Source organism: Giraffa tippelskirchi, chromosome 8, assembly GCF_054371585.1.
Source record: "Giraffa tippelskirchi isolate mGirTip1 chromosome 8, T2T-mGirTip1v1.2.pri, whole genome shotgun sequence".
Classification (NCBI taxonomy): domain Eukaryota; kingdom Metazoa; phylum Chordata; class Mammalia; order Artiodactyla; family Giraffidae; genus Giraffa; species Giraffa tippelskirchi.
This window is the reverse complement of record NC_137282.1, coordinates 139,863,304-139,888,578: the sequence shown is the minus strand read 5'-3', so window position 1 is coordinate 139,888,578 and position 25,275 is coordinate 139,863,304. Positions and strand designations below refer to the sequence as shown.

Below are 25,275 nucleotides of genomic sequence, written 5' to 3'. Positions count from 1 at the left end.
TTAAAATATTTTAAGATTATTATTAAATTTATTATTATTATTGTTATATCTGTATTAAAAATAGTCACCTGGAAACCTGATGTTAACTGTATAGACCGCAGGAGACTAAACATGTCCTTCTCTATTAAGGGTTCTTATTTTTTTTTTAATAAATTTATTTGTTTTATTTGGGGGCCAATTACTTTACAATATTGTAGTGGTTTTTGCCATACATTGACATGAATCAGCCATGGGTTTACATGTGTTCCCCATCCTGAACCCCCCTCCCACCTCCCTCCCCATCCCATCCCTCTGGGTCATCCCATTGCCCCGGCCCTGAGCATTTGTCTCATACATCGAACATGGTATGGTGTTCCATTTCACATATGATAATATGCATGTTTCAACGCTATTGTCTCAGAACGTCCCACCCTCACCTTCTCTCTCAGAGTCCATAAGACTGTTCTATGCATCTGTGTCTCTTATTCTGTCTCGCATATAGGGTTATCGTTACCATCTTTCAAATTCCATATATATGCATTTCCCATGGACAGAGGAGCCTGGTAGGCCGCGGTCCATGGGGTCGCTAAGAGTCGGACACGACTGAGCGACTTCTCTTTCACTTTTCACTTTCATGCAGTGGAGAAGGAAATGGCAACCCACTCCAGTATTCTTGCCTGGAGAGTCCCAGGGACAGGGGAGCCTGGTGGGCTGCCGTCTGTGGGGTCGCACAGAGTCGGACACGACTGAAGCGACTTAGCAGCAGCAGCGTACTGTATTGGTGTTTTTCTTTCTGGCTTACTTCACTCTGTATAATGGGCTCCAGTTTCATCCATCTCAATAGAACTGATTCAAATGTATTCTTTTTAATGGCTGAGTAATATTCCATTGTGTATATGTACCAGAGCTTCCTTATCCATTCGTCTGTTGATGGACATCCAATGTTCATCACAGCACTGTTTACAATAGTAGATGTTCTTATTTTAAGGCAAGATGGTATAAAATGATCAAATTCATTCATCATAACATTTCTTAGAATAGCAGTTTCAAGACTTAGTTTGTTCAGTTAAAGACAGGTTCAACCCTCCCATAGACAAGAGTGAAGATGACAAAAATGAAGAATGTTTCTAACATGTGTGATACAAAATTGAAACAACTAAAGGTTTTTGAGGCTTGAAGGGCTTGGAATAGGGTTTTTTTTTTTTTTTTTTTTCTCCTTTGTGGCATCTTTATTTTTCTTCCTGGTACACGAACAATAAACATAGATCAGAAAAATCAGCTGTACTGAAACACTTCAGCCAATTGTAGAACAGAGGTGTAGACACTGAGAGGGCAAGGGTGGCAATTCCAGACCAGCTTCCCCCCAAAGGGCTCGTGGCCCAAGCCCAAAACCAGAGGGTGCTCTGGGCAGGACCGTGCAGTGCAGACTCTGGGCAGGCAGACAAGAAGGACCAGTCACAACAGAGACTGCTGCTGGGCACGAGTTTTAAAGAACCTGATCATTGCCTGTTTAAAATATCACTGGAAATGAGAATATCTCTTTCTGTTTTGTGGTGTGTGTTAGTGGCCACCTCAACAAATATCCCCACCCTATCACCATCTGGGTATTTGGAGTACAGTATTGAAAAGGAGACAAAATTGAAAAGAAACTTAGAAAGTTTCTTTATAAGAAAGTATTATATTATTGGTGTTTATAAAATATTTATATTTTTTAAATTTTATTAAAAAAAATGAAGTATAGTTGATTTATAAGTTTGTAGTTGATTTATAGTTTCTGGTGTACAGGAACATATATATATATATTATTTTCTTATGCTTTTCCACTATGATTTATTATATAATAGTAGATAAATATAAAATATTTCTAAAACCTCTTTCACAGTAAGGTTTATTCCAAGACATCGCCTGGTTTCCATGGTGTGGGGCATGTTTTATGCTAATTAAATTGTCTAGGATTTCTACTTGACCATAATTCATGTATTTTTAAGTTATCTTGGGGCTCTAATTAGACTATAACCAGTAGGGAGTTGGGTTCATACAGACAAAATAGTCAGGTGTTCTCCATGGTTCTGACCTTAGGCATTTTGTCTTTCCACACTGTAGTCCTCTGGAGCTCTCGCAACCCATCTTCATATTTTCAAATATGGCCTCTGGGCCAATGATGCCAAGACCCATCTCTCAGATTCAGAGTTCCTTCCCATCCTTCAGATTCACGTCCATCCCCTGCTTGCTGTGCATCTACACCTGGAGGCCTCAAAGACACCCCAAACTTTAAATGGCCCAAAGTGAATTCATCAAATGTTGGTCTTAATGGGCATCTCCACCAGACACCACCCATGCTGGAAACCTCTGGCTGACCCTTGCCTTCTCCGTCTTTGTTACCCTTCCCACTCTGACCTCTGCTTGTTTTTCTGGCCCTATCACTTGCCTCTTTCCGACTGTGTGACTCAGCAATACCAAATTGCTTATAGTCCTTCCACATGATCTCTCATTTCTTGCCATCCATTTTCCTCATCCCTCTAGAGTGCAGACTCTCGGTTCATATCCTCACCCCCTTCACCTCGATTAGGTCCTACGCCTCTAAGTGCAGCTCAGTTGCTCCGACTCCAGGAAGCCTCCCCTGGTGAGGTTTCACTGCCTGCCTTGGTCAGGTACCATCAAAGATAATTCCCTTCAGGATTCTATCCCCCTAGGATTTACTTATATTCTTACACAATGCTAGTACCTCCTTGGGGGCAAGCATGACATTTTATTTCTTTTTGCACTATTTCACTGTTTTTTAGAATAGTTCTGATAGAGGAGGCACTCATTATTTATACGTATGAAGTTAGCAAGTAATAGAGGAGATTCTTTCTCTCATTATGTAAGTTCATGAATCTCCCAGAAAATCTGCCAAGTAAAATAAGAACTGAATGTAAAATTACAAGTGATATGATCTAAATTACATAAAAATGCTGAGAAATTCTGAAAGGAAACACAAATAAAAGGTTAATGGCAGTTATCTCTAGGTGGTGAGATAGTAGGCAATTATTATTTTTCTTTTTCTTTCTATATTTGCATTTTGCAAATGGCTCATGCTAAACATATGCTGTGCTATTCATAATAAAGGCCAAACACAAGTATTTAATTGCAAAAGTAGAATACATTTTCCCTACTAGTGGAGGTAATCTAAGGATTGAATAATTGCTTATTTTATACATGATAAATGTTTTCATTAATATAAATATCTGAAGGCAGCTTTTTGGGGGAAGTGAAAATGTCACCAGGATCTTAATATAAGGATAGAATTTGCAAGTTATCATAGTGAGTCAGATTTTTATCATTACCCTTGCTATTTCCCTTTTGTTTTCTAGCTTCTACCTCTGTCCCAGAGTCAGCTTTAAAATGGTCCCTCCCTGAAGCATGGGAAGGCGTGGCTGAGGGATGGGGAGGACACAGAGGTGCCAGTCCAGGCCCTGGGGATGATGTCCTGATTTTACCCAGTAAGTGAAACAATCCATGGTGTGAATAATCATAGATAAACTGAACCAGGCCAATCTGGGAATTATCTGTCATTTAGATATTCTGAACAACACAGTAAAGAATGTGAAAATAGATAGGCAGTTATGTCTACAACCTTCTATTTTGGGTTATTACAAGAGAGGAATTTAATAACCCAGTAAAAACCGGAAAAGATAGTTCAGCCTACCTTCATTAAAGGTGGGATAAATAGCCCCCATGCCAAAAGGAATTAGACTAATTCGCTAACTGGATAATTTTTCTAATTTGTCCAAGAACAGATTTATAGAAAATTTTAGTGTTCTTATGTTTGAAAGACACAGAGAGTATGGAAAGAAGCAATTTGTAAATGCCTCCTGATCTTCTGCCTTTGTGAATCTTTTAAATATGGAACTGAGAGAAATGCAAGATCTTCTATTGCCACGGTTTTTCAAAGATGATGGAAAAGGAACAGATAAATAAAATAGAAAAGCAAAATTCCATCAATCTGTCATCTCTCCAGTCTCTCACCTATCTTTTCATCAATCCATCTGGTGGCTTCAGATGGTAAAGAATCTGCCTGCAAAGCAAGAGACCCGGGTTCGATCCCTGGGTTAGTAAGATCCCATGGAGAAGGGAATGGCTACCCACTCCGGTATACTTGCCTGGAGCATTCAATGGACAGAGGAGCCTGGTGGGCTATAGTCCATGGATTCACAAAGAGTCAGACATGACTGAGCGTCAACCACACTTCTACCTAGAACTCTCTCTTTGTTTAAATAAGAAGGGAAAGATGATTCCTCAGCTATACAGATTTATGCATCATACTTGTAAAACTCCTCTTTCTTAAGAGAGAATTCTTGAAACTTCCAGAAAATTTTCCTAGCATGAGAAAAATATTCTTCATAGAACAGATATAGTTTCTCTAAAAGACCTATTTCCATTTATGATTTAATTTGAACTTCTAAAGATAATACTGAATAAAAGAAGATCAGTACTTGAAGAAGAATATTTGGTCATCTGTGAAATAATAATAATGCTAAAATATTAAACAAGGACTTCCCTGTAGCTCAAACAGTAAAGAATCTGCCTGCAATGCAGGAGACCCGGGTTCAATCCCTGGGTCAGGAAGATCCTCTGGAGAAGGGAATGGCAATCCACTCCAGTATTCTTGCTTGGAGAATCCCACAGACAGAGAAGCCTGGAGGGCTACAGTGTGTGGGGTCTCAAGGAGTCAGACACGACTTAGTGACTAACACACACACAATATTAAACACAGGTTGACAACTAACGATACTCAGGAATCATTCTTCGTATATTAACTGATTTAATCTTCATAATAATTCTGCAATACAAGTAATATTATCATCCCCATTTTTACTGACACAGAAACAGGGTGCAGGGTGGTTAGGGAACTTGCCCAGAGTCACACAGTTTGCAATTCAGCAGAGTCAGGATTTTGACACAGGCAGTCTGTCTCCAAGTCCTTATTCTTAACCAATCAAGTACATTCCCTTTCTAAAAGGACTATGAGTAAACAAAAAGAGTGGTGGTGTTGTTTGCTTTATTTATGATGGGACAAGAAGGCAGAAAGATCAAGACATACTGACCACCTTCTGGGTACTGGTGGGGGTGCATGTGATACACAGAGATGAGGACTGGAGGAGGGGGCTGACCCATACAAACTTAAACTGCTATTATCATCCCACCCCCTGTCACCCACCTCTCTCCATGGAGGATGGAACTTTTTGAATAAACAAGCTCATGAGTCATTCCTATACGGAAAGGAAAAATCTGTTCTGTCTCAGCCATCTCTTTGATGAATGTAGCCAGTGGATTGGCCCTGGGCTATGGTTTTTCCCACTAAGCAAGCTGTTTCCCCCACCCCTTGCAGGAAGCACGAGAAGCTTTTGAAGGTTGCCAAGCTTTTAGTATCCTTTGGGACCTTTATGCTGAGCGACAAGCAGTCTTTGCTTTCTTGCTGTTGTCTGTATCCACTGTATGTCCCGGTTTCCAGGGCCCCTGGCATTCTCCATCTTCCTTCATTCCTTTTTTTATGGTCAGCTTGTAAGATGGACCCAAATTCTTCACAAAGTTGCTCTTAAGGAGCACAAATCAGTGCTTTGGAAAAAGGCAGGAGTGGGGCACAAATACTAGATATCTGAAGTATCTATCTCCCAGTTGGTCCTTCAGTATTATTGCAAAAATCAAAGTTAAGATTTTTAAAACCTGCAATTATTGTTTATTATTTAGTTTTCAATTGGAAAATAAGTGAATGAAAACAGATTTGTAATATATAATAAATGATATCCTTACTTCTTATTGCCTCTCTCCTCTAAGATGCCCTGTCTGTTGATAATTCCGGAAAATTATCTGAAAGGGCCAATGTTTGAAATCTCTTCTGTTTAGGGTCTAATGTAGGAGCTGTGCTGGATTACTTCTGCTTTTTGATTTTTGGCAAACCCTGATATTTTGACCTTTGATGGACCTTACGGTTGAATTAACCTCCTCTTTCTACTTGTGGTTTTATCTTCTTGACCTTTTTCCTGGCTGCTCTGTTTTCTTTCCTCCTTTGCTTCTTCTAAATCAAGAGAGTTTGTTCACCCAAGTCTGGCACAAAAGAGACACCAAGTATTGCTTGAATGAAGCACACGGTCTCCATGCTGCCGTCCGTAACTTAACACCAGAACTGAATCTGTGGGTTTCATAGGATTGACCCAAGGCAACCGTAGGATCTTACAGGTCTATAGAAAATAACACTTTCTTCCTTCGAACAGAGTCCTAAGAATTAAGATTTTCCTGATGATAATGATGATGTTCCCAGCAACTGTAATTTGAATGCTGGGTATGTGCTAAGTGTTCTACGTGGATCTTCTCAGTTATTCCTCACAACTACTTTGAGTTGGATCCTGTTGTTATCTTCTTTTTTTTATAACTGAGGGATTTGGTACCCAGAGAGGTTAAGTAACTTGCCCAAGTTTCTGCCAGGTAACAAGTAGAAAGGCTGGCTGAGGGAAGCAGACAGTTTGATTCCAGAGCCCTACCTCTTTACCACATATATTTTTAAAAAACTCACCATTCCTACTTGCTCTGATACACTCAGATCAGACTCCATATTATACTGAATTTATACTTCTCTAGTTACTGTTCCCATTGTTCCCTTCACTTGGAATTAAAAAATACTATTTATTGAATACCTGGCATATGTCAGATATTCTCCCTGACGCATTCAATCTCACTACATTCTCATTAGGTGCATACATGTAGAGAAGCTGGAAAAACTCCCCAAAGAGGTATATGATGCAATGAGCCGTTGGTGGAAGTACCCGCTTTGCATCTGGTAGCAAATGTAGTTCTAATTCAAGTTAACATTCCTTTTCCAATTCAGTTTAACCAACAATAACTGAACACTCACTGTGTTCAGGCACTGAACCAGGACCTCTGATCAGCTGTGATCTCAAGCAGCTGGTAAATTAGCTGGGTTGATAAAACACATACTATAGCATAATAATACAACAAGCAGCTGTAATGAACAGAAGTGTTTAGAATCAAAGTGTCTCAGGTGAGAAGAGAGCTGGCCTCACAGAGCAAGAGGCATTTGAGGAGGACCTTGATGGATGGGGTAAAAAACTGAAGGCCAGTTGTGAGGGTGAATTGGGGAGGAAGAAATGCTTTAGGAGATGCAGGATGGGCTTTTGACTAGGATAAACCTGGGTTCACATTCGGATTCTGACATTTACAAACTGCATGATACGGGACAAGTTTAAAAGTTTCCAGCCTTCACTTTCTGACCACATGAGGGTTATACTTAATACATCATCATGTTGAAAGGATTAAATGAGATAACGTCCATACACATGACCACTGTATGGAGTGTTGGCAATAATGGAATCATAGATGAAAGTTGTGATTTTTAATGTGTCAGGTGCTCTTTTCTTTCATTTTTCCATCTGGCTGCCCCTCTTGGCCTCTGGTATTAGCGACACTTTGTATTTGCTTTCCAATGGCTTATTATTTAATTTTCACAACATCCTTGGGAGCTAAATAGGTAATAACTATTATTACAGTAAAAACCCATTTTTACATAATACGATTTTAATGGAACTGCTGATTTTACAAAATGAAAGTGACTGGTAAAGAAGATTTAAGTGATACTTTTGAACCTCTAATATAATTTTATGATGTTTTGTGTATTTTAATTCATTAATAAAGGAAATGTGTAGAACATCCCCATCATTATTCAAATAGAATAGCATAATTTTTCAATAAAATTCTTAGGGTAAATTGCCTATTTCCATTTTCTGGGAAATCAATTTTATGGAATGACCTCAGACCCATCCTATTCCATAAAAATGGGACTTTACTGTACTAATAAAAGATACCACTATTTTAAGTATGGTACCAATTTCCTTTGAGGCATTCTGTCTTTATAGACATTGGATTTTGAAAAAGCTGTAAATTCTTCTTGGTGGTATTATGGAGTGAGCTGAAGTCATCATGGAGAATTGGCTTTTGTAGTTTAGTTTACGATGACTTTGCTTCACACAAACAAGTATATCTGGTTGTCTTTGCCACCTAAATACTAGGAGAATCGATCTAAATGCGTTCATGACATCTCACAGAGTGGAAACAAGTTCTAATAAGCCATGCAAATCTCAAAACTTCACAAATAATCCTACTAACCCGTACTCCAGGTTTTATCCTGAAGTGACCTGTGAGGATTTGATGCTTCCAGTGCTTTCTCTGAAGGAGTCTCAGCCGTGACAGGATGACACCCTGTTGACACAGAGCAGGCTTGATGAAAGGAAAATGTGTTAGAATTCTGAGGAGTAGGATTCTGTTTTGAAGGGTACAGATATGATATCATGTAGCCTCCAGCATGATTTTATTTTTGCGTGTATGTGTGGTAGAATTCACTGTGTTCCATTTTCCTGTATTACTTTGAACTGTCCTTATTTGAAGAGATGAATGGAGAAGTACTGGTTTTCTTTCATAATAGTTCTTCTGTTTGTTCTGATTTTCAATACTTGGGTACTTTAAATGGCAGTAAGGCTCATCAAAGTCCTGTGATGTTCAAAATCAACAGTGCTTAACACATTTCCTTGTTAAATCACAAGGCATTAAGGTTGGAGATATGAGTTAAGATGACCACAAATCAGGAAATAATTTTTTCTGGGGAACAAATTTTTATAAAATGTTCTAAGTAGAGCATTATTAGTTTGATTTACTTTTTTTTCTTACCTGAAATTAAAAGTAATTTAGGATAAGATGTTCATAATACAAAGATTTGGGTCTGCAACATCAATCAGAAACCAAATACTATAAATACCAGTGTTGTCTCAAATAGTTTCAGAATTCTGGTCTTTTTTCGGTTGGATGAAACAGAAAGACATGAAAAGAATCACCCCTGTATATTCTGGATTGCTAGCAAGTGGGAAGGGTGAGTTAATTTAAACTTGAGTTACTGGGGTTCTTTGTATGGTGGATGCATGGCATCAGTATGGTGACTATAGGAGTGTGAGTGTTCTGGAAATCTGTCACTACTTAAAAAGCCACCTAGAAAATTAATAGCTTAAAACATACCTTTTATTTTGTTCATAATTTTGTGGGGAGGGGTTGGACTTGAGGTCTTCTTGCTGGAGTCTTTCATGCACTGCAGTCAGATGATGGTTGGTCTCATCTAAAGTCCCAGCATGTTTGGGTGGCCCAAGAGAGCTCACTCATGCAGCTGGCAGTTGACCCTGGTTATTAGCTGTGAGCTCACCCAGGGAAGTCAGCTAAGAGGACTCAGTTCCTCTCCATATGGATTTCTTTGTGGGACTTCTTGGGTTTTCTAACAACATGGTAGCTGGATTCCAAGAAGGAACATCCTAAGGAGTTCCCTCAAAGTGAGCAGTTAAGTTGTTGTTGTTCAGTTGCTTAGTCATGTCTGATTCTTTGTGACCCCATGGACTGCAGCATGTCAGGCTTCCGTGTCTTTCGCTATCTCCTGCAGTTGGCTCAACCTCATGTCCATTGAGTTGGTGATATCATACAAGCATCTCATCTTCTGTCGCCCCCTTCTCTTCTTGCCCTCAATCTTTCCCAGCATCAGGATCTTTTCATGAGTTGGCTCTTCACATCAGGTGGCCAAAGTATTGGAGCTTCAGCTTCAACATCAGTGCTTCCAATGAATATTCAGGGTTGATTTCCTTTAGGATTGACTGGTTTGGTCTCCTTGCAGTCCAAAGGGCTGTCAAGAGTCTTCTCTAGCACCACAGTTTGAAAGCATCGATTCTTTGGTGCTCGGCCTTCTTTATGGTCCAACTCTCACATCCATACATGTCTACTGGAAAAACCATAGCTTTGATTATATGGATCTTTGTCGGCAAAGTGATGTCTCTGCTTTTTAATATATTGTTGAAGTTTGTCATAGCTTTTCTTCCAAGGAACAAGCACCTTTTAATTTCATGGCTGCAGTCACTGCCCATAGTGATTTTGGAGCCCAAGAAAATAAAGTCTGTCACTGTTTCCATTGTTTTCCCATCTATTTGCCATGAATTGATGGGACTGGGTGCCATGATCTTAGTTTTTTGAATGTTGAACAGGTAAAAGACCAGGAAGACAGCTACACACCTTCCAAGCCAGACTTAGCAGGCTGAGAATATCATGACCATCACACTCTGTTGCTCAAGCAGGGCACTAAAGCCAGCCCAGGTACAAAGGAGGAGAATTAGGCTCTACTTTCACTGAGAGGAATAGCAAAGAACTTGCAGCTGTCTTTAATCTACCACTGTGCATGTGTTTATGCATGTGAGTGCATGTGCGCATATGTAATTAAGAGCAGATGTACCTGACTTAATTCAAAAGGTTTGAGTGTTTAGGGTCTTGTCAATTTGTGCTGTCTTCCCTCTCTGGGAAGACATTATTTAGATTCTGTTGGCTTATGTGAGTCAGAAATTGAAGAACGCCAGGAGACAGACTGGCCAAAGGATTTTAGTTTCTTTATTCTCTACTACCTACCATGCTGGGTGTTATGATATTGCTTCTTCACAATATGGGTTCTTCAACCCTTGAACATAATTAGAGCCCTGATCTGGGATTTCTCACCCCGAGATGGTTGAAGGATGACAGTATTTGTGCTGCAACCTGTGTCCAATTCTCTACATGCGTGACCAGAAGCCTCTTCTTGGGAAAGAGGAGTGCCTTGGCCTGAGGGGAGAAGTAGAGCATGAATACGTTGAACATTTTGCTTCTTTCAGGGCAGAAATTAAATGTCTGCAAGGACAGCAGTCAACATTTCCTTCACCTTATGTAGAACATGAGTGTGAAAGCTATTCTTTAAGATTGTGTGGGGAAGAACAAACAAATATGATTTCAAGAGATAACTTGACACAGAAATTTTAATCAGCAGTATTAGAAAATAAAAATAAACAAGTAAAGAGAAAATCTGAAACCAGAGATCTAGGACCATTAGATACTGTATATATCTCCTTCTTTTAGGCAGTTTCTTGGAGGGGAGCACAGACCTCTGGGAACCTTGCTTTATGGTGAAGGGTGTTGAGGCCATGTCCCTCCCACAAGAAGGAAATATCAGGGTCCCAAACTCCTTGGGGCAAGTATTTCCACAGACCTCCTCAAACAGTTATGAAAGGCATAATGTAACCTGACTTTTCATATATTCAGTTATTTAAGAATATACCATGCTGCTGCTGCTAAGTTGCTTCAGTCGTGTCCGACTCTGTGCAACCCCATAGATGGCAGCCCACCAGGCTCCTCCATCCCTGGGATTCTCCAGGCAAGAATACTGGAGTGGGTTGCCATTTCCTTCTCCAGTGCATGAAAGTGAAAAGTGAGAGTGAAGTCGCTCAGTCGTGTATACCATAGAAGCTTACTATTTAAGGCAATCTAAGTGCAAAATCCTTTGCAATATGGTATCCTTTGGTGATCTGAATGATTATCAAGCAATTTAGTTTTATTTGAGGCATTTTTCTGTGGATTTAATTGTATTAAGTAAACATTAATGTATATGTAAAAATATGGATGCATGTCAATAGAATTGTTGAACTGGTAGGGAACTTAATGACACTCAAATGAGCTAAAATAATGCTGCTGCTGCTGCTGCTGCTAAGTCACTTCAGTCGTGTCTGACTCTGTGCGACCCCATAGACGGCAGCCTACCAGGCTCCTCCGTCCCTGGGATTCTCCAGGCAAGAACACTGGAGTGGGTTGCCATTTCCTTCTCCAATGCATGAAAGTGAAAAGTGAAAGTGAAGCCGCTCAGTCATGTCTGACTCTTAGCGACCCCATGGACTGCAGCCTACCAGGCTCCCCCGTCCATGGGATTTTCCAGGCAAGAGTACTGGAGTGGGTTGCCATTGCCTTCTCCATAAAATAATGTAAGTGGTCTATAAATAGTAAAATTCTATGAACCACATTATTATCATTATCCAAACGTATATGAACTTTTGTATCAAGGATAAGAATAGGATTTCAGTTTCCTTGTTTTCAAACCAGTGTTGCAAATTGCCTGCTAAAATTTATAAGAAGGAAACTGTTGCTTTATTTGTTATATTTTAGATAATTTGTGTCCTTAAAGTAGGTTTACTTTTGAGAGACATACTTGAAGTTTAGGGAGTTTCTTTAAGTCGTGATGACTGTGATTCAAATGGCTTTTTACAAATGAATAACAGTAATGCCCTAACTACCAACCCAGACCTGTGATAGGGCATCCTTGTCAGTGGTGGAAAACCAGGAGTTGAATTTTTTTTTTTAAGTATTTTGCCAGCTGTATATTTTTCCCCATAAAAATTAAATTTCAATTAAAATAACAGCAGAGATTTTTTTTATTTCCTGCAAGTGAGAAAAGAAACATAATAATATATTAAAATAAGTTGATGTCCTTTCTTGAATCTCAATTTGTCAGTCTGTTTGACTCAGTCATGGCGCTTGTTTCTGGACTAATTAGAACTCACTTAGAATCTTCTCTTGAGACTCAAGTCATGTAGACCCTGACACTCTTTATGGCTTGCTAACTTGCTGTAACTAATTGGAGTTTCAGTCTAATTGAGCAGTTTTTCAAACTCTTTTCTGTCCTTACTCACCTAAGAAACACACTCATTGTCATAGTCCATTAGTATTAGCATCATAGCACTTTTTTAGGAGGACACATACTTCTCCAGGGTTTGCAGATCATAAATTGGGTAGGGGGAATATCAGCGAGTATGAAGTGTGTAGGAGATTCAGGGTTTATTTTGGTACTTACCCACCCACAGAATCACTACTTTCACAAGTTTACAAACTCCCAACTCCAGTCTCCCAGAAGTGTGACCCTTTTGGGCACTTTGGGTTCTAATTCTTCATCCATTTGTCAATTGATGGACACTTTAAGTTGCTCCCTATCTTGGTAATTGTAAATAATGCTGCTATGAACGTTGGGTGTGTGGATATTTTCAAGTTAATATTTTGTGTGGCTTTTTTTTGATATATACTAAGGAATAGAAATGCTGGGTCATATGGTAGTTCTATTTTTAGTTTTCTGAGAAACCTCGGTACTATTTTCCACAGTGGCTGCACCAATTTGCATTCCCACCAGCAATGTTTGAGGGTTGCCTTTTCTTCACGAGGGAGGAAATTAAAGAAAGAAAATTTGTTAAAATTTAAAGCAGTTACTCCCTGATGAGACCGTAACACTTCTAGTGGCAGCCCAGTTGTCCATACACACTCTGTTTCTAGAATACTGCCAACTGTTCCAAATTAATGGGTTATGTAATAAGCTTAGTCTAACAGAACTGGTCAATTTGTGTAACTCAGTCAGTCTGGGAAAATGGAACAGGCTATTTTCTCTAAGGTAACATTATCATTTCCTAAAGGGGTACGTATTACAAAAATATAAATCAACACAATAGATGCATTTTTAAAATAAAAATTTAGACTGTGTATAATTGTTAAAATGAGTTCAGTTCTGAAGGTAAGAATTTAGGGTCATATTTTAAACAGCCAATGGTAGCCCATCAGAGTACATTGGTGAGGTCCATTCAAGTTCAGAATATTGAAAGCAGTATCCAGAGATTTTGATATTTACTTTGGGGTGTTGATCTTAGGAACTCATCTCTTTAGAGTCATTAGTAATTGGAGTGACAGACTGCTCTGGTTTATCTAGGCTGAGAAGTTTCCTGGGACACAGGACTTGTAGTGATAAAACCTGAAAAGTCCAGGGCAAACCAGAACAAGTTGGTTGTCTTACTAAGAAGTCACCTTTAAAGTTCTTAACAACCCCATAGTCTTGTTATCTGCACTGCCATAAATTTGCTGAGAATTAATGAAATTTTTCCTTGACTTCAATGCAGAAACCTATATTTTTACCTCGCTTTATTCCCCTAAGAAATTTGCCTCATGGAATTAATATTCTTTGAGGAGACACAGGCATTTCTTACAAGAGAAGGGGACCTGAGTGCTTGCATATGTATTTTACCCTCCTGGTTGGGGCCGGGGAAGTTGAGCCGAGTAAGGAACAGCTGCCTACGGGGCCCTTAATCTAGAGCAGGGCTTTTTTCACTTGCTCTAATCGAATTACTTCTTTTTCTCTTTACTTTATGGTCTGTTTTCCATGCAGATATTCTTGGAATGTCGAATTAAATAATTCATGATTTCCCAATTATTGGTTTAGATATAGTTGCCATTTCTTGAATTGATTATACTTTCTGGAGGGAGCTTTCAGAGTGTCTTCACATGTAGAGCTTTAAAGATAAGAAGTTTGCCCATTTAGAGGTACAGCCCAGCCCCAGGAGAGGTGGACTAGCACAGCGGTTCTCTGTTGACCCTTGGGGGTCACCACGCTTTTACACAACCCAGGGTTTCTGAACCACTCGTGTGCCCTTGGTCCCTCTAGCAGTCTCATGAAGCCTGGATCCAATCTCAAAGTAATATTTTTAATACATAAAAAAAGAACAGGATTATAAAAGAAAGCAGTTAGGTTGATCTGGCTATCAAAATACTAAACATTGAATTTGTGATGTAATAATATATATTATTCTTTACTAGAACATTAAAAAACAGTATCTAGTTCTGTGCTAATTACTATCATAATGTCAATGTTGCTATTGTAGATATTCTTCAAAAAGGACTGCCATAGATTCCTTCTCTCCTTGTAAAGGTATTCTGTTCCTCACTGGGAGAGGTAGGGGCTGCTTCTCTTTCCTTTCTTTTGCTTGACCAGTAGACGTGATGCTCAGGGACTCTCCGGCCCAGGTCACAAGAACCTTTGCATAAGAAGACCATTTTGCCTGGATAGCTGTCTTGCTATCGGGATGCTCCCTTTTGGGGCAGAGTCCTCAGGCCATGGGACTCGAACCCTGTGGACAGGCCATGTTTTTCACACTGGTTGGCAGGCTTGGATGAGCTCTATTAGTAGCCAGCATCAATTTCCAGCATGTAAATGATCTCTCTTGGAAGTCCAGGGCTCTCTTGGAGGCCAGTAATGAGGTCTTACTGGTAATTCTGAGGTTTTTTAAAACTTTATTTGAAAACACAGTAAAAAATCTCTTGTTTTACACTTACGTGAATATTTCTCAGAATTTATTTTTTGTATTCCGGAATGTTCCCTTAGAAGGGAGATTCCTATGTTTGACTTATTAAGAGTTCACATGGGCCCTGAGGAGTTCACTGGCTTCAGGCTGTCCAAGAGAGTGAGAGTGATTAACACTCCTCCTCAAAGTGACCATTATAAATGGATAAAATTAACAACTGCTGTAGAAAACATGCAGAGAGTTATGAAAGCATATACCATCAAGATTAGGACCAGAATGGTGTGAATCTACCTAGGTAAACCGCACTGTAAGGCTGAAACAATCATTAGATATTACCTTTTACTAGTGGTAAGTGTACCCAGAATTTCTCAAATTTTTCCCTATGAAATTAGCTCTTTATAAGCATCAAACATAATGTCCATGGAATTCTCCAGGCAAGAATACTGGAGTGGGTTGCTTTTTCCTACTCCAGGGAATCTTACCAACCCGGGGATCGAATCCGTCTCCCACATTACAGGCAGATTCTTTACTGTCTGAGCCACCAGTGAAGCCCATAAGAAAGATACCAAATGACTTGGGGAAATTTGGAACTAAACATAGAAAAATTATTTCTTTGCATCTGATCTTTTCAGAGCCCTTTATATGATAGTATAGATTGTGTAATTTCAAGGGGGGGATATAGCATGTGCTGTTTCTCAAAGATATTTAACCCTGTAACTCTTTTATTCACAGAACAGCTCATGATGCCAGGATTTTAGGGAAACCCTCTGAGTACAAAGTATTCTCACACTTAACATGACATTTGCAACCACTCCATGAGGTTAGGCATCAGTTTTATTAGGTAAAGTTAGGTCTTCTGTGAGTAACAAAGACCTGAAAGTAGAAGTTTCTATCTCATGTCTCTTGTGTCTACTCTGTGGCATCAAGGACTTGGACTTGACTTATCATTTTGCTCCAATATGTGCTGTTTCCATTCCCAAAGTTACTCTCTGGTCCAAGATGTCAGCTGGAGCTCCAGCCATTGCATCCACATTCGAGGCAGCAGGCAGTATGAAGGATTCCAGCTCTAAGTCACACGTGACACCTCTTCTTACATCTTGGCCAAAACTTGACTGAATGGTCATAACTAACTGAAAAGGAGACTGGGAAATGTAGTCTTTTGGCTGGGTGACAATGTATTCAGCTAAAAACTGGAGTTCTTGTGACTGATGAAAAAGAAAAGAGATACTGGGAGATGACTGGTGGTCTCTGCTACAATTATCTCTCATTTTATAACTGAGGAAAATGGACTCCAACAGGGATGCCCAAGTAAGAGTTCAGAGACCATAGAGAGAGTTGATTCAAATATAGGCCTCCAGACTCCTTGAGTCTCTATAGTTCATTACAAAAATCCTTACTTAAACATGTAGGCGGGATCAAAATAGAGCCTTTCAAAGGCTGTGATCTTAAGGGTCACAATGGTATAAACAGATACACCACCATAAACTGTATTTAAGAGAAAGGAAGGGATATCTGTTTCTTAGAGGTGTATCTGCATATTTGGAAATTAATAACGCTTGATAAACAAAAACCTGTAAGTGGGATATGACTGCCCTTTGCTATGGCTGTATTATTAACGCATTATTGACCAGGGGATTTTGGGGAAAACTAATGCCTATGGCTGGCAATTTTTATTTTGGCTGACCAAAAATTAATTCTGTTATTTCACTAACACTTTGAGAGTTATTGCAGTCAGTAGTTACACCGGACACACCTGTGAAGTCTTCTAATTTTCATGAAATGATGTCTTCAATTCACTCTTTTGTGGAAGCAAAGCATTCTCCAGCACCATGTGAATTTTCACTTTCTGAATCAGAATCAATCATTAAGGTTTTTTTCTCTTTTTGTTGGTCTAATATTCACATAGTCTGAATCAGAACTATATTCTGAAGAACTGTCGTCTTCAGACACTAGTATGTATCACTTGGACAATCAGAGACTTTTATCTGCATAAAATTCATGAAAAAATTCTCCTTTCCTAAAAATTTTGCAGTCTGTCATTTTTGAAAATTTTACATTTATAATATACACAAGGTTGGAGCAAAACCCTAACAGAGCAAAATATGAATGATAAAGACAATCATAAGTTGTAGAATGAACTCTTGATCAATTTTAAGCCCTAACAACTTTGCAGGGTGATGCTAATTGTATCAGTCTCTAAAAACATATTGATATGTTTCTGGTCAGTGAAGTTCCAGTAACAAAAAATCATTAATATGTCTCCAGTCAGTAATGTTTTAAGATTAGTATTCTGTTTGTCAGGCTGCCATGTGCTGCAGGACCTGCACTGTGTCTAACGGCTTGTCCTCTCTTTCCTGCATTTGTCACATCAGTGATGCTCTGTAAGCCCTGGATCCCATCTGAAGCTATCTGTTTGCATCTCTTTATTTACATGATAACATCACCTGATGGCAAGTTAGAGTTTGGGTAAAACAACACTGCTCTTACCTGGATTGAGCTGGATTTTTGTGTGGTTTAAGGACAGTTGGCTAACCGCTCTGACTGCATTTCTCAGGCAGCAATAATGTTTGCACAGAGGTGACGAGCCTGCTGCACTGTGCCAGGACTGGCTGGGCTGCGTGCATAGGTGCAAATGGAAGGTGAGACTGTTGTCTTCTGGCACATGATGAGTACCAACAGGAACTTCGCATCTTTGTGTTCCAGGGTCCATGATAGCTCTGGAACAGAGGAGATGTTGTCTGCGTATGTGTTAATGAATGAACAGTGAACTGGATGGAATGCTAATGAATCCCAGACCTTCTTTCCCATTCATATCGATGGTATCCTTGCTAGACTTGTAGGAATGATTTTTGTTGGCAAAGTTGAGACAGATACCTTGAGGTGATTGCTCAGTGGACACGGCTCTAACTCTGAATCAGAGCCTTGACATTGAAACCAGGTCCCTTTCTCTCCTCTTTGCCCATCATAAGGTGGGAGATAGCGTGTGGACGTACTTTACTGTTGAGAGATCTAGAGGGGAATGTGTCTAGAGTAGGGTTTCCTCCCATAGGTTCTGGCACTTAGGATTCCAACCCTCTGCACTGTGGGAGTTTTTCTAACTAAAATCCTCTGAAAAATGGAAGTGAGCAGGGTGTTATAAAGGCACAAATCTCCCCCACCCCACTTTTTTTCCCCTATTCTTGTATAGTTGATTTACAGTGTTTCAGATATACAGCAATGATTCAGTTATATATCTCCTGCATCCTGTATATCAGCATTGGTGCTCTGTCCTGTCTGAATCTTTGCAACTCCATGAACTGTAGCTCCTCTGTCCAGGGAATTTTCCAGGTAAAAATACTGGAGTGGGCTGCCATTTTCTACTCAGGGGAGCTTCCTGACCCAGAGATTGAACCTGTGTCTCTTGCATGTCCTGCTGTCCTGCAATGGCAGGCGGATTCTTTTACCACTGAGTCACCTGGGAAACCCATAAATATATACATTGTTTTTCAAATTCTTTTCCATTAGATGTTATTACAAGATATTGAACATAGTTCCCAGTGCTATAAGTAGATCTTTGTTGTTTATCTATTTTATATGTAGCAGTGTGTACCTATTACTCCCTCCCTCTTTCCCCTTTGGTAACCATAGCTTGCACTCTACATCTGTGAGTCTATTTCAAGTTTGAAAATAGGTTCATTTGTATCATTTTAGATTCCACATACAAGTGACATCATATGATATTTGTCTTTGTCTGACTTATTTCATTTAGTATGACAATCTATAGGTCTATCCATGTAGCTGCAAACGGCATTATTTCATTCTTTTTTTATGGCTTAAAGATGTACCATGTTTTCTTTATCTATTCATCTGTCGACAGACATTTAGGCTGCTTCCACATCTTATAAATAGAATTTACGCTCAGCCATGCTACTTCTGGCGAGGAAATACGCACATGTACCTCCGATGTAGAGTGATTCTCAGATTTCTGACTCTTACATCTTCTGGGGGACAACCAGACAATTAGCTCCTAGAGGTATAGACCTGTCTTTGAGAACCCAGTGTTGTGGGGATATGAGAGTAGAGGCGTCCCTGGTAGCCTCAGGATCCCCTCTCACTCCTCAGGTGAAATATCCTGCCTGTAGCCCTCTGACTTTGCCCAGGTTGCTTTCATTGTGCAATGATGGGGACCAAGCGCTGGCTTCATCATTTGTGTTATCCTTAATGCTCATAATGACCATGAGTTGCTGAGTGAAGGGTGTTAGTTGCTATCATCAAGTCATGATCTGTTGCCTTAATCTTTTATCAGCTACACAGAAATTACTTAGGCTTGATTGTGCTATAAATCACCATCCTTGATTTTCTTCTTGTCTTTGTTTTTCTTCATTTAGTTGGTTTGCTTTAATGAATCACATACTGACATCTGTCTACATGCGTGCGCATGAGAGTATCCAGGAGGTTGGTCTGGGTATTTGTTATCTGCCTAATGCAGTGGCTTTTGAATGGAATATGCAAGATAATCCATCAAAGAGCACAGAGAACATATTAGAACATTTATTCTATTTTTTTATCCTATCCTTTGAAAGTTTTTTTTGTGTGTTATTATGTAGATAATATTTATTACATTAGTACTCAGTTCGGTCACTCAGTCATGTCCGACTCTTTGTGACCCCATGGGCTGCAACACGCCAGGCTTCCCTGTCCATCTCTAACTCCCAGAGCTTGCTCAAACTCATGTCCATTGAGTTGGTGGTGCCATCCAACCATCTCATCCTCTGTCATCCCCTTCTCCTCCAACCTTCAATCTTTCCCAGCATTGAGATCTTTTCCAAAGAGTCAGTTCTTTGCATCAGGTGGCCAAAGTATTGGAGTTTCAGCTTCAGCATCGTGGCTTCCAATGAATATTCAGGACTGATTTTCTTTAGGATTGACTGGTTGTATCTCCTTGCAGTCCAAGGGACTCTCAAGAGTCTTCTCCAATACCACAGTTCAAAAGCATGAATTCTTTGTTGCTCAGCTTTCTTAACAGTCCAATTCTCACATCTATACATGACTACTGAAAAAACCGTAGTGTTGACTAGATGGACCTTTGTTGGCAAAGTAATGTTTGCACTTTTTAATATGTTGTCTGGGTTAGGCATATCTTTTCTTCCAAGGAACAATTGTCTTAATTTCATGGCTGCAGTCACCATCTGTAGTGATTTTGGAGCCCCCCCAAATAAAGCCTTCACTATTTTCATTGTTTCTCCATCTATTTGCCATGAAGTGGTGGGACTGGATGCCATGATCTTAGTTTTCTGAATGTTGAGTTTTAAGCCAACTTTTTCACTGTCCTCTTTCACTTTCATCAAGAGGCTCTTTAGTTCCTCTTTGCTTATGCGTGGCTGCCAACAATCTGGGGATGACCAATACCAGCCTTGTCCTTTTCAAGCATGTTTCATCCACAATCCCCTGCCCCATTCAAGATGGAAGCCCACATGAAAAGAAGTTTCCTGTGGAAAAATAATACTAACATACAGAATCTGGCAGAGGTGTGGGTCGGCAGTGGCTTGCTCCAGGGTCAGGGGCACTGAGTGTGGCAGTGTGTGTAAGGAACCTTCTGAAGGAGGCCCCCATTATCTTCATTACCTCCACCATAGTTTGGCCTCAGGTCAAACAACAGGGAGGGAACACAGCCCAGCCCATCAACAGAAAATTGGATTAAAGATTTACTGAGCATGGCTCCACCCATCAGAACAAGACCCAGTTTTCCCCTCAGTTAGTCTCTCCCATCAGGAAGCTTCCATAAGCCTCTTAACCTTCTTCATCAGAAGGCAGACAAAATGAAAACCACACTCACAGAAAACTAATCAAACTGATCACATGGACCACAGCCTTGTCTAACTCAAGTAAACTATGAGCCATGCTGTGTAGGGCCACCCAAGACAGACGGGTCATAGTGGAGACTTCTGACAAAATGTGGTCCACTGGAGAAGGGAATGGCAAACCACTTCAATATTCTTGCCTTGAGAACCTCACGAATAATATAAAAAGGCAAAATGATAGGAAATGTTAGTATTATATGTACATAATTTATCAATAAATTGATCAGTAAATAAATAATATTGAGAAAAATAATTAAAATTTTGCTCATATAAAGAAGGACTACTTGGCATTTATTTGAATTTTAATACCATATTACTGTTTACTGACTATACTGTAGAGTCCTCATTATTTGTACTGTGCTGTGTATGGAACACTGTCACTCTACATGTATATTGTTTATATGTTTTAGGAATTAAGTGACAAAATACAAAATTAGAATTTTGGCTTCAGAACCAATTTTATTTTGAAAATAGGTTAGCCTTTATGAAGAATTGAAAAATCTAGCCATCGAAAGCAACAATTTTCAGTTTCCGAAGGCCTGGCCATAGGTATAGAATACTGTAGATTATTCCAGGGGCTCCCCAAAGGCTTCACGTTAAATCTCCCTGTCGTTAGTTTGGATCACAGGGTCCTTTGTGATTTGGCCTCCTTGCCTACTCGTTCCCAGTGTGTCCTGCCACCCAATCATAGGCATCTACTTACTGTTCTCGGATGAAGTCAGCTCTTTCTCCCCTTAGCTCATTTATACTTCCTGTTCTCACTGCCTGGAACTTCCCCACCTTTCCATCCCACTTCTCCTCCTCACCCCCTTTCCCACCCTAAGACTCTGCCAGTTGTTCCTTTCTGTCTTTGAACACTCCACGGAGTGTTACCCACGTCCAGAAAGTGTCCCTGGGTCCCATTTGATGTAATTCTCTTTTGTCTGTGCTCCTGCAACATCTTGGGCCTATTTTCATCATATACCCTTCCTTGGTAACTACTATTTATGTTTATGTTACCTTGAGGCCATATCTTATTCGACTTATACCAATGGGAAGCACATGATGTGGTGTGGAGCCGATGCTCCATAAACACTAGAGTGAGTGACAGGGAGTGAGATGCAGATACTGCCTAGTCAGTTTCTGCTGAAGTTTCTAGGGGGTTTGAAGCTGGAGGGAGAGCTGTCATGTCAATCTGAGAATCTAGGGTGGTGAGTCCCTAAGAACTTCAGCAACTGACTGGAGGGTGTGGACCTTGTTGGGGAGCCCTGGTGGTCTGCCGCAGTACCCAGCCTGGGACTCTTTCAGCGCCAGGATTTATTCAGGTTCCTTGGGCTGGAAACGTACTCTCTGTGAGTCCTGCTTCCCACAGCTCAGAAGATTCTCTGTGCAGGAGATTGCGGGCTCATTCCTTGTGCTAATGGAGTTCTCTGAACTCTTGTGTTCCCAGTAGGTGCTCTCATTTCTCTTCTCCCCTGGGGAGCCGGTGGCCTTCATTCAAGCTCCTCCTCCGCACAGCTTGCCTCCTCCCCGCACCTTCCACCTGAGCTGCTTATGGGCCTCCTGTGGATCAGCACCTGAGGACCTGCTGGGCCTGGTGTGGCTTGCCGAGCTGGAGCTCACAGCTCTCTAGGGATTTACCGGCTCCCCAGCCCACAGGCCTCCCGCAGCTTAGCATCTAGGCGGTTGACACACCTCCTGTGGCGTCAGCTAGGGAGCAGCTTGAGCATCTTCTGTTAGCTGGGAAATCATTTCAGAGGTTACCTTTTCTCATTTGCATAGTGTGAATGCACCTGGTTTTGTTTCTTTTCTTTTTTTTGGTGAAACTATAAAAGGAAGAGGATATATAAGAAAATTTCAATGCCTGCTTATAGCTGTGACATTGGCTACAGTAAAGGGGCCCAAGTTTTGTCATTTGGCAACTAGTTTAGGCCTTTATCATAACGCTGGTGAGGAAATGATTGTAACTGGGGAAATAGGAGTAGGAGAAGATCCAGTGTCTTTCTGTATCCTGGTGTATGTAGTAATACTTGGTGTGTATTTAATGATATCTTACGAGTCTGAATGAATTAAAAAGGCTTCCCACACATCTTAAATTATCTCATTCATCTGGAAGTGCCACTTCAGAGGAGGCTTTTGGCAGAGCAAGCTGTCCCTGCAGTTCAAGTAGAAAGGGAAGGAAACAGTTAAAGAGTTTTAAACTGTTAACGAGGGCTTTTCCATTTTTCTGGGAAAGCAGCAGTTTGCATGGAAATCACAGCTTTTATACATTAAGTGTGGTTATGAGTCTCTTCTCTAAAGCTGTGTGAGAAATGTGGACTTTTTTCCCTAAGGGAACTAGGGACCAAAGGAGAACTAGGACCAAAGAGGCATGTAGTTTCATGCCAAGGTTTTCCAGGTAACAAAGAAAAGAGAGAGAGACTGGTCGGTACTCAGAAAATAGAGGATTTTATTGATAGAGTTTTGCCATACCATGCTTACCTCAGGGCTTCCCTGATAACTCAGTTGGTAAAGAATCCGCCTGCAATGCAGGAGACCCCAGTTCGATTCCTGGGTTAGGAAGAGCTACTGGAGAAGGGATGGGCTACCCACTCCAGTATTCTTGGGCTTCCCTGGTGGCTCAACTGGTAAAGAATCTGCCTGCAATGTGGGAGACCTGGGTTGGATCCCTGGGTTGGGAAGATCCCCCGGAGAAGGGAAAGGCTACCCACTCCAGTATTCTGTCCTGGAGAATTAGCCACATTCAGAGCGGACAACTTTAATGCCAGTTTTTAGAAATTCTCCTACTTCACTTTCTCTTCTTTCCCCATCCTAATTCTGCCATAGCCCATCACAGGCAAACCCGAATCACATGGCATAATAAGGACCATCTCAGCACCTCAGTGCCAAGTGCTGGCCCTACCTTTACCAGGTCCCAGATTACTTGAATAATAGTAATCAGAGATGCTGGGTTAAAACCAGAAGGTCATAAAATATCATCAGCAAAAATAATGCAGGAAATAGGAGAGACATTCAAATTTAATTTTTTGAGCCCCCAAAGGAATACATTATGTAAATACAAGGGGATAGAAACACATAGCACATCAAAGAGATTTAGATCCTTCATTTGGTAATAGTAACAGTAATTACAACATTGTGTTAATAGTAGTGCTACTGGTAAAAATACCCTCATTTGTATAATAAGATAATAAAATGAGTTCAGTATTTTTATGTGCCAGTTAGCCAGTTATTGTGTTAATATTATTTTATCTCACTGGAACTTCACATTCTATGCATAAGGAAACCAAGATTGAGACAGAGGTTCTTAACCTTTAGCATGCATGAGATCAACTGAGATGGTTATAAAATACTAATGATTGCCATTTTGAGCCAATTAGCATGAAAATATGTCTTAAGTATTCATATGGACTTTAAAAAATTAATAATACCTTGGAGATAACATATCTGTAAAAAAAAACTACTGCATCCTTTTAAATGACTACATACTATTCCAGAGAAGAAATGTAACATGATTTACTAAACTACTACGTTACTGATGAACTCAAGTTTTTTCCCCCAATTTTTACAAGCAATATTATAGCAAAATTATTCATACCTTATTTTATGAGTGGGCGAATTTATCTGGGCTAGTTGACTTCCAAAGTGGAGTCCATAGCCCACCTACCCTTGAAATCACTCAGGCACACTCACTGATTTTCAGTCATTTGAAGGTATGGAGCTTTCCTTCACTTCATACTTTTCATATGTACTACTTTCTCTGTCTAGAGCACTCTATCCCCATGATATTTTGCAATTTTCTTTCTTAGCACTTAGCACTATTTTGTGCCTATGTAGTTATTTGTGTGATTATGTTTAGATGTCCATTTCCTCCACAAAAACTTAAGTTGCATGAGATCAAGGCCTTTGTCTCTTTGGCTCACTAAATAACGAAGTGACAGGCATAGAGCAAACACTCAAAAATATATATCAGGTGTAAAAAAACAAATGATAGGTAAACCTTTTATGCCTGGTAAGTGCTGCTGCTGCTGCTACTGCTGCTAAGTCGCTTCAGTCGTGTCCGACTCTGTGCGACCCCATAGACGGCAGCCCACCAGGCTCTGCCGTCCCTGGGATTCTCCAGGCAAGAATACTGGAGTGGGTTGCCATTTCCTTCTCCAGTGCATGAAAGGGAAAAGTGAAAGTGAAGTCGCTCAGTCGTGTCCGACTCTCAGCGACCCCATGGACTGTAGCCTACCAGGCTCCTCTGTCCATGGGATTTTCCAGGCAAGAGTACGGAGTGGGGTGCCATTGCAGGCACTGTAATACTTTTACGGTATTCCACCTAATTGGGTAGTATTCCACCTAATCCTTACTGTTGCCTCCACGAAGTATTATTTCTCTTATTTGCATGTGGGGAACAGAAAATCAGAGAAATCTAAGCAGTTTTCCTGAGGAGTGGCTTATTTGGGATTCAAATTCAGGTCTCTCTGAATTCTAATTAGATGACCATTCCA

General features: G+C 40.2%; 1 protein-coding gene across 1 annotated transcript in view; it reads left to right on the top strand.

Annotated features, from left to right (window-relative positions):
• Positions 1-25,275, top strand: part of PKHD1 (PKHD1 ciliary IPT domain containing fibrocystin/polyductin) — a 456,545-nt gene that overhangs the window by 270,160 nt on the left and 161,110 nt on the right. The window contains exon 57 of the mRNA XM_081523421.1: positions 3,333-3,461. Within this exon, the coding sequence (XP_081379547.1) occupies positions 3,333-3,461 (129 nt within the window). The remainder of the gene's footprint in view (positions 1-3,332; positions 3,462-25,275) is intronic.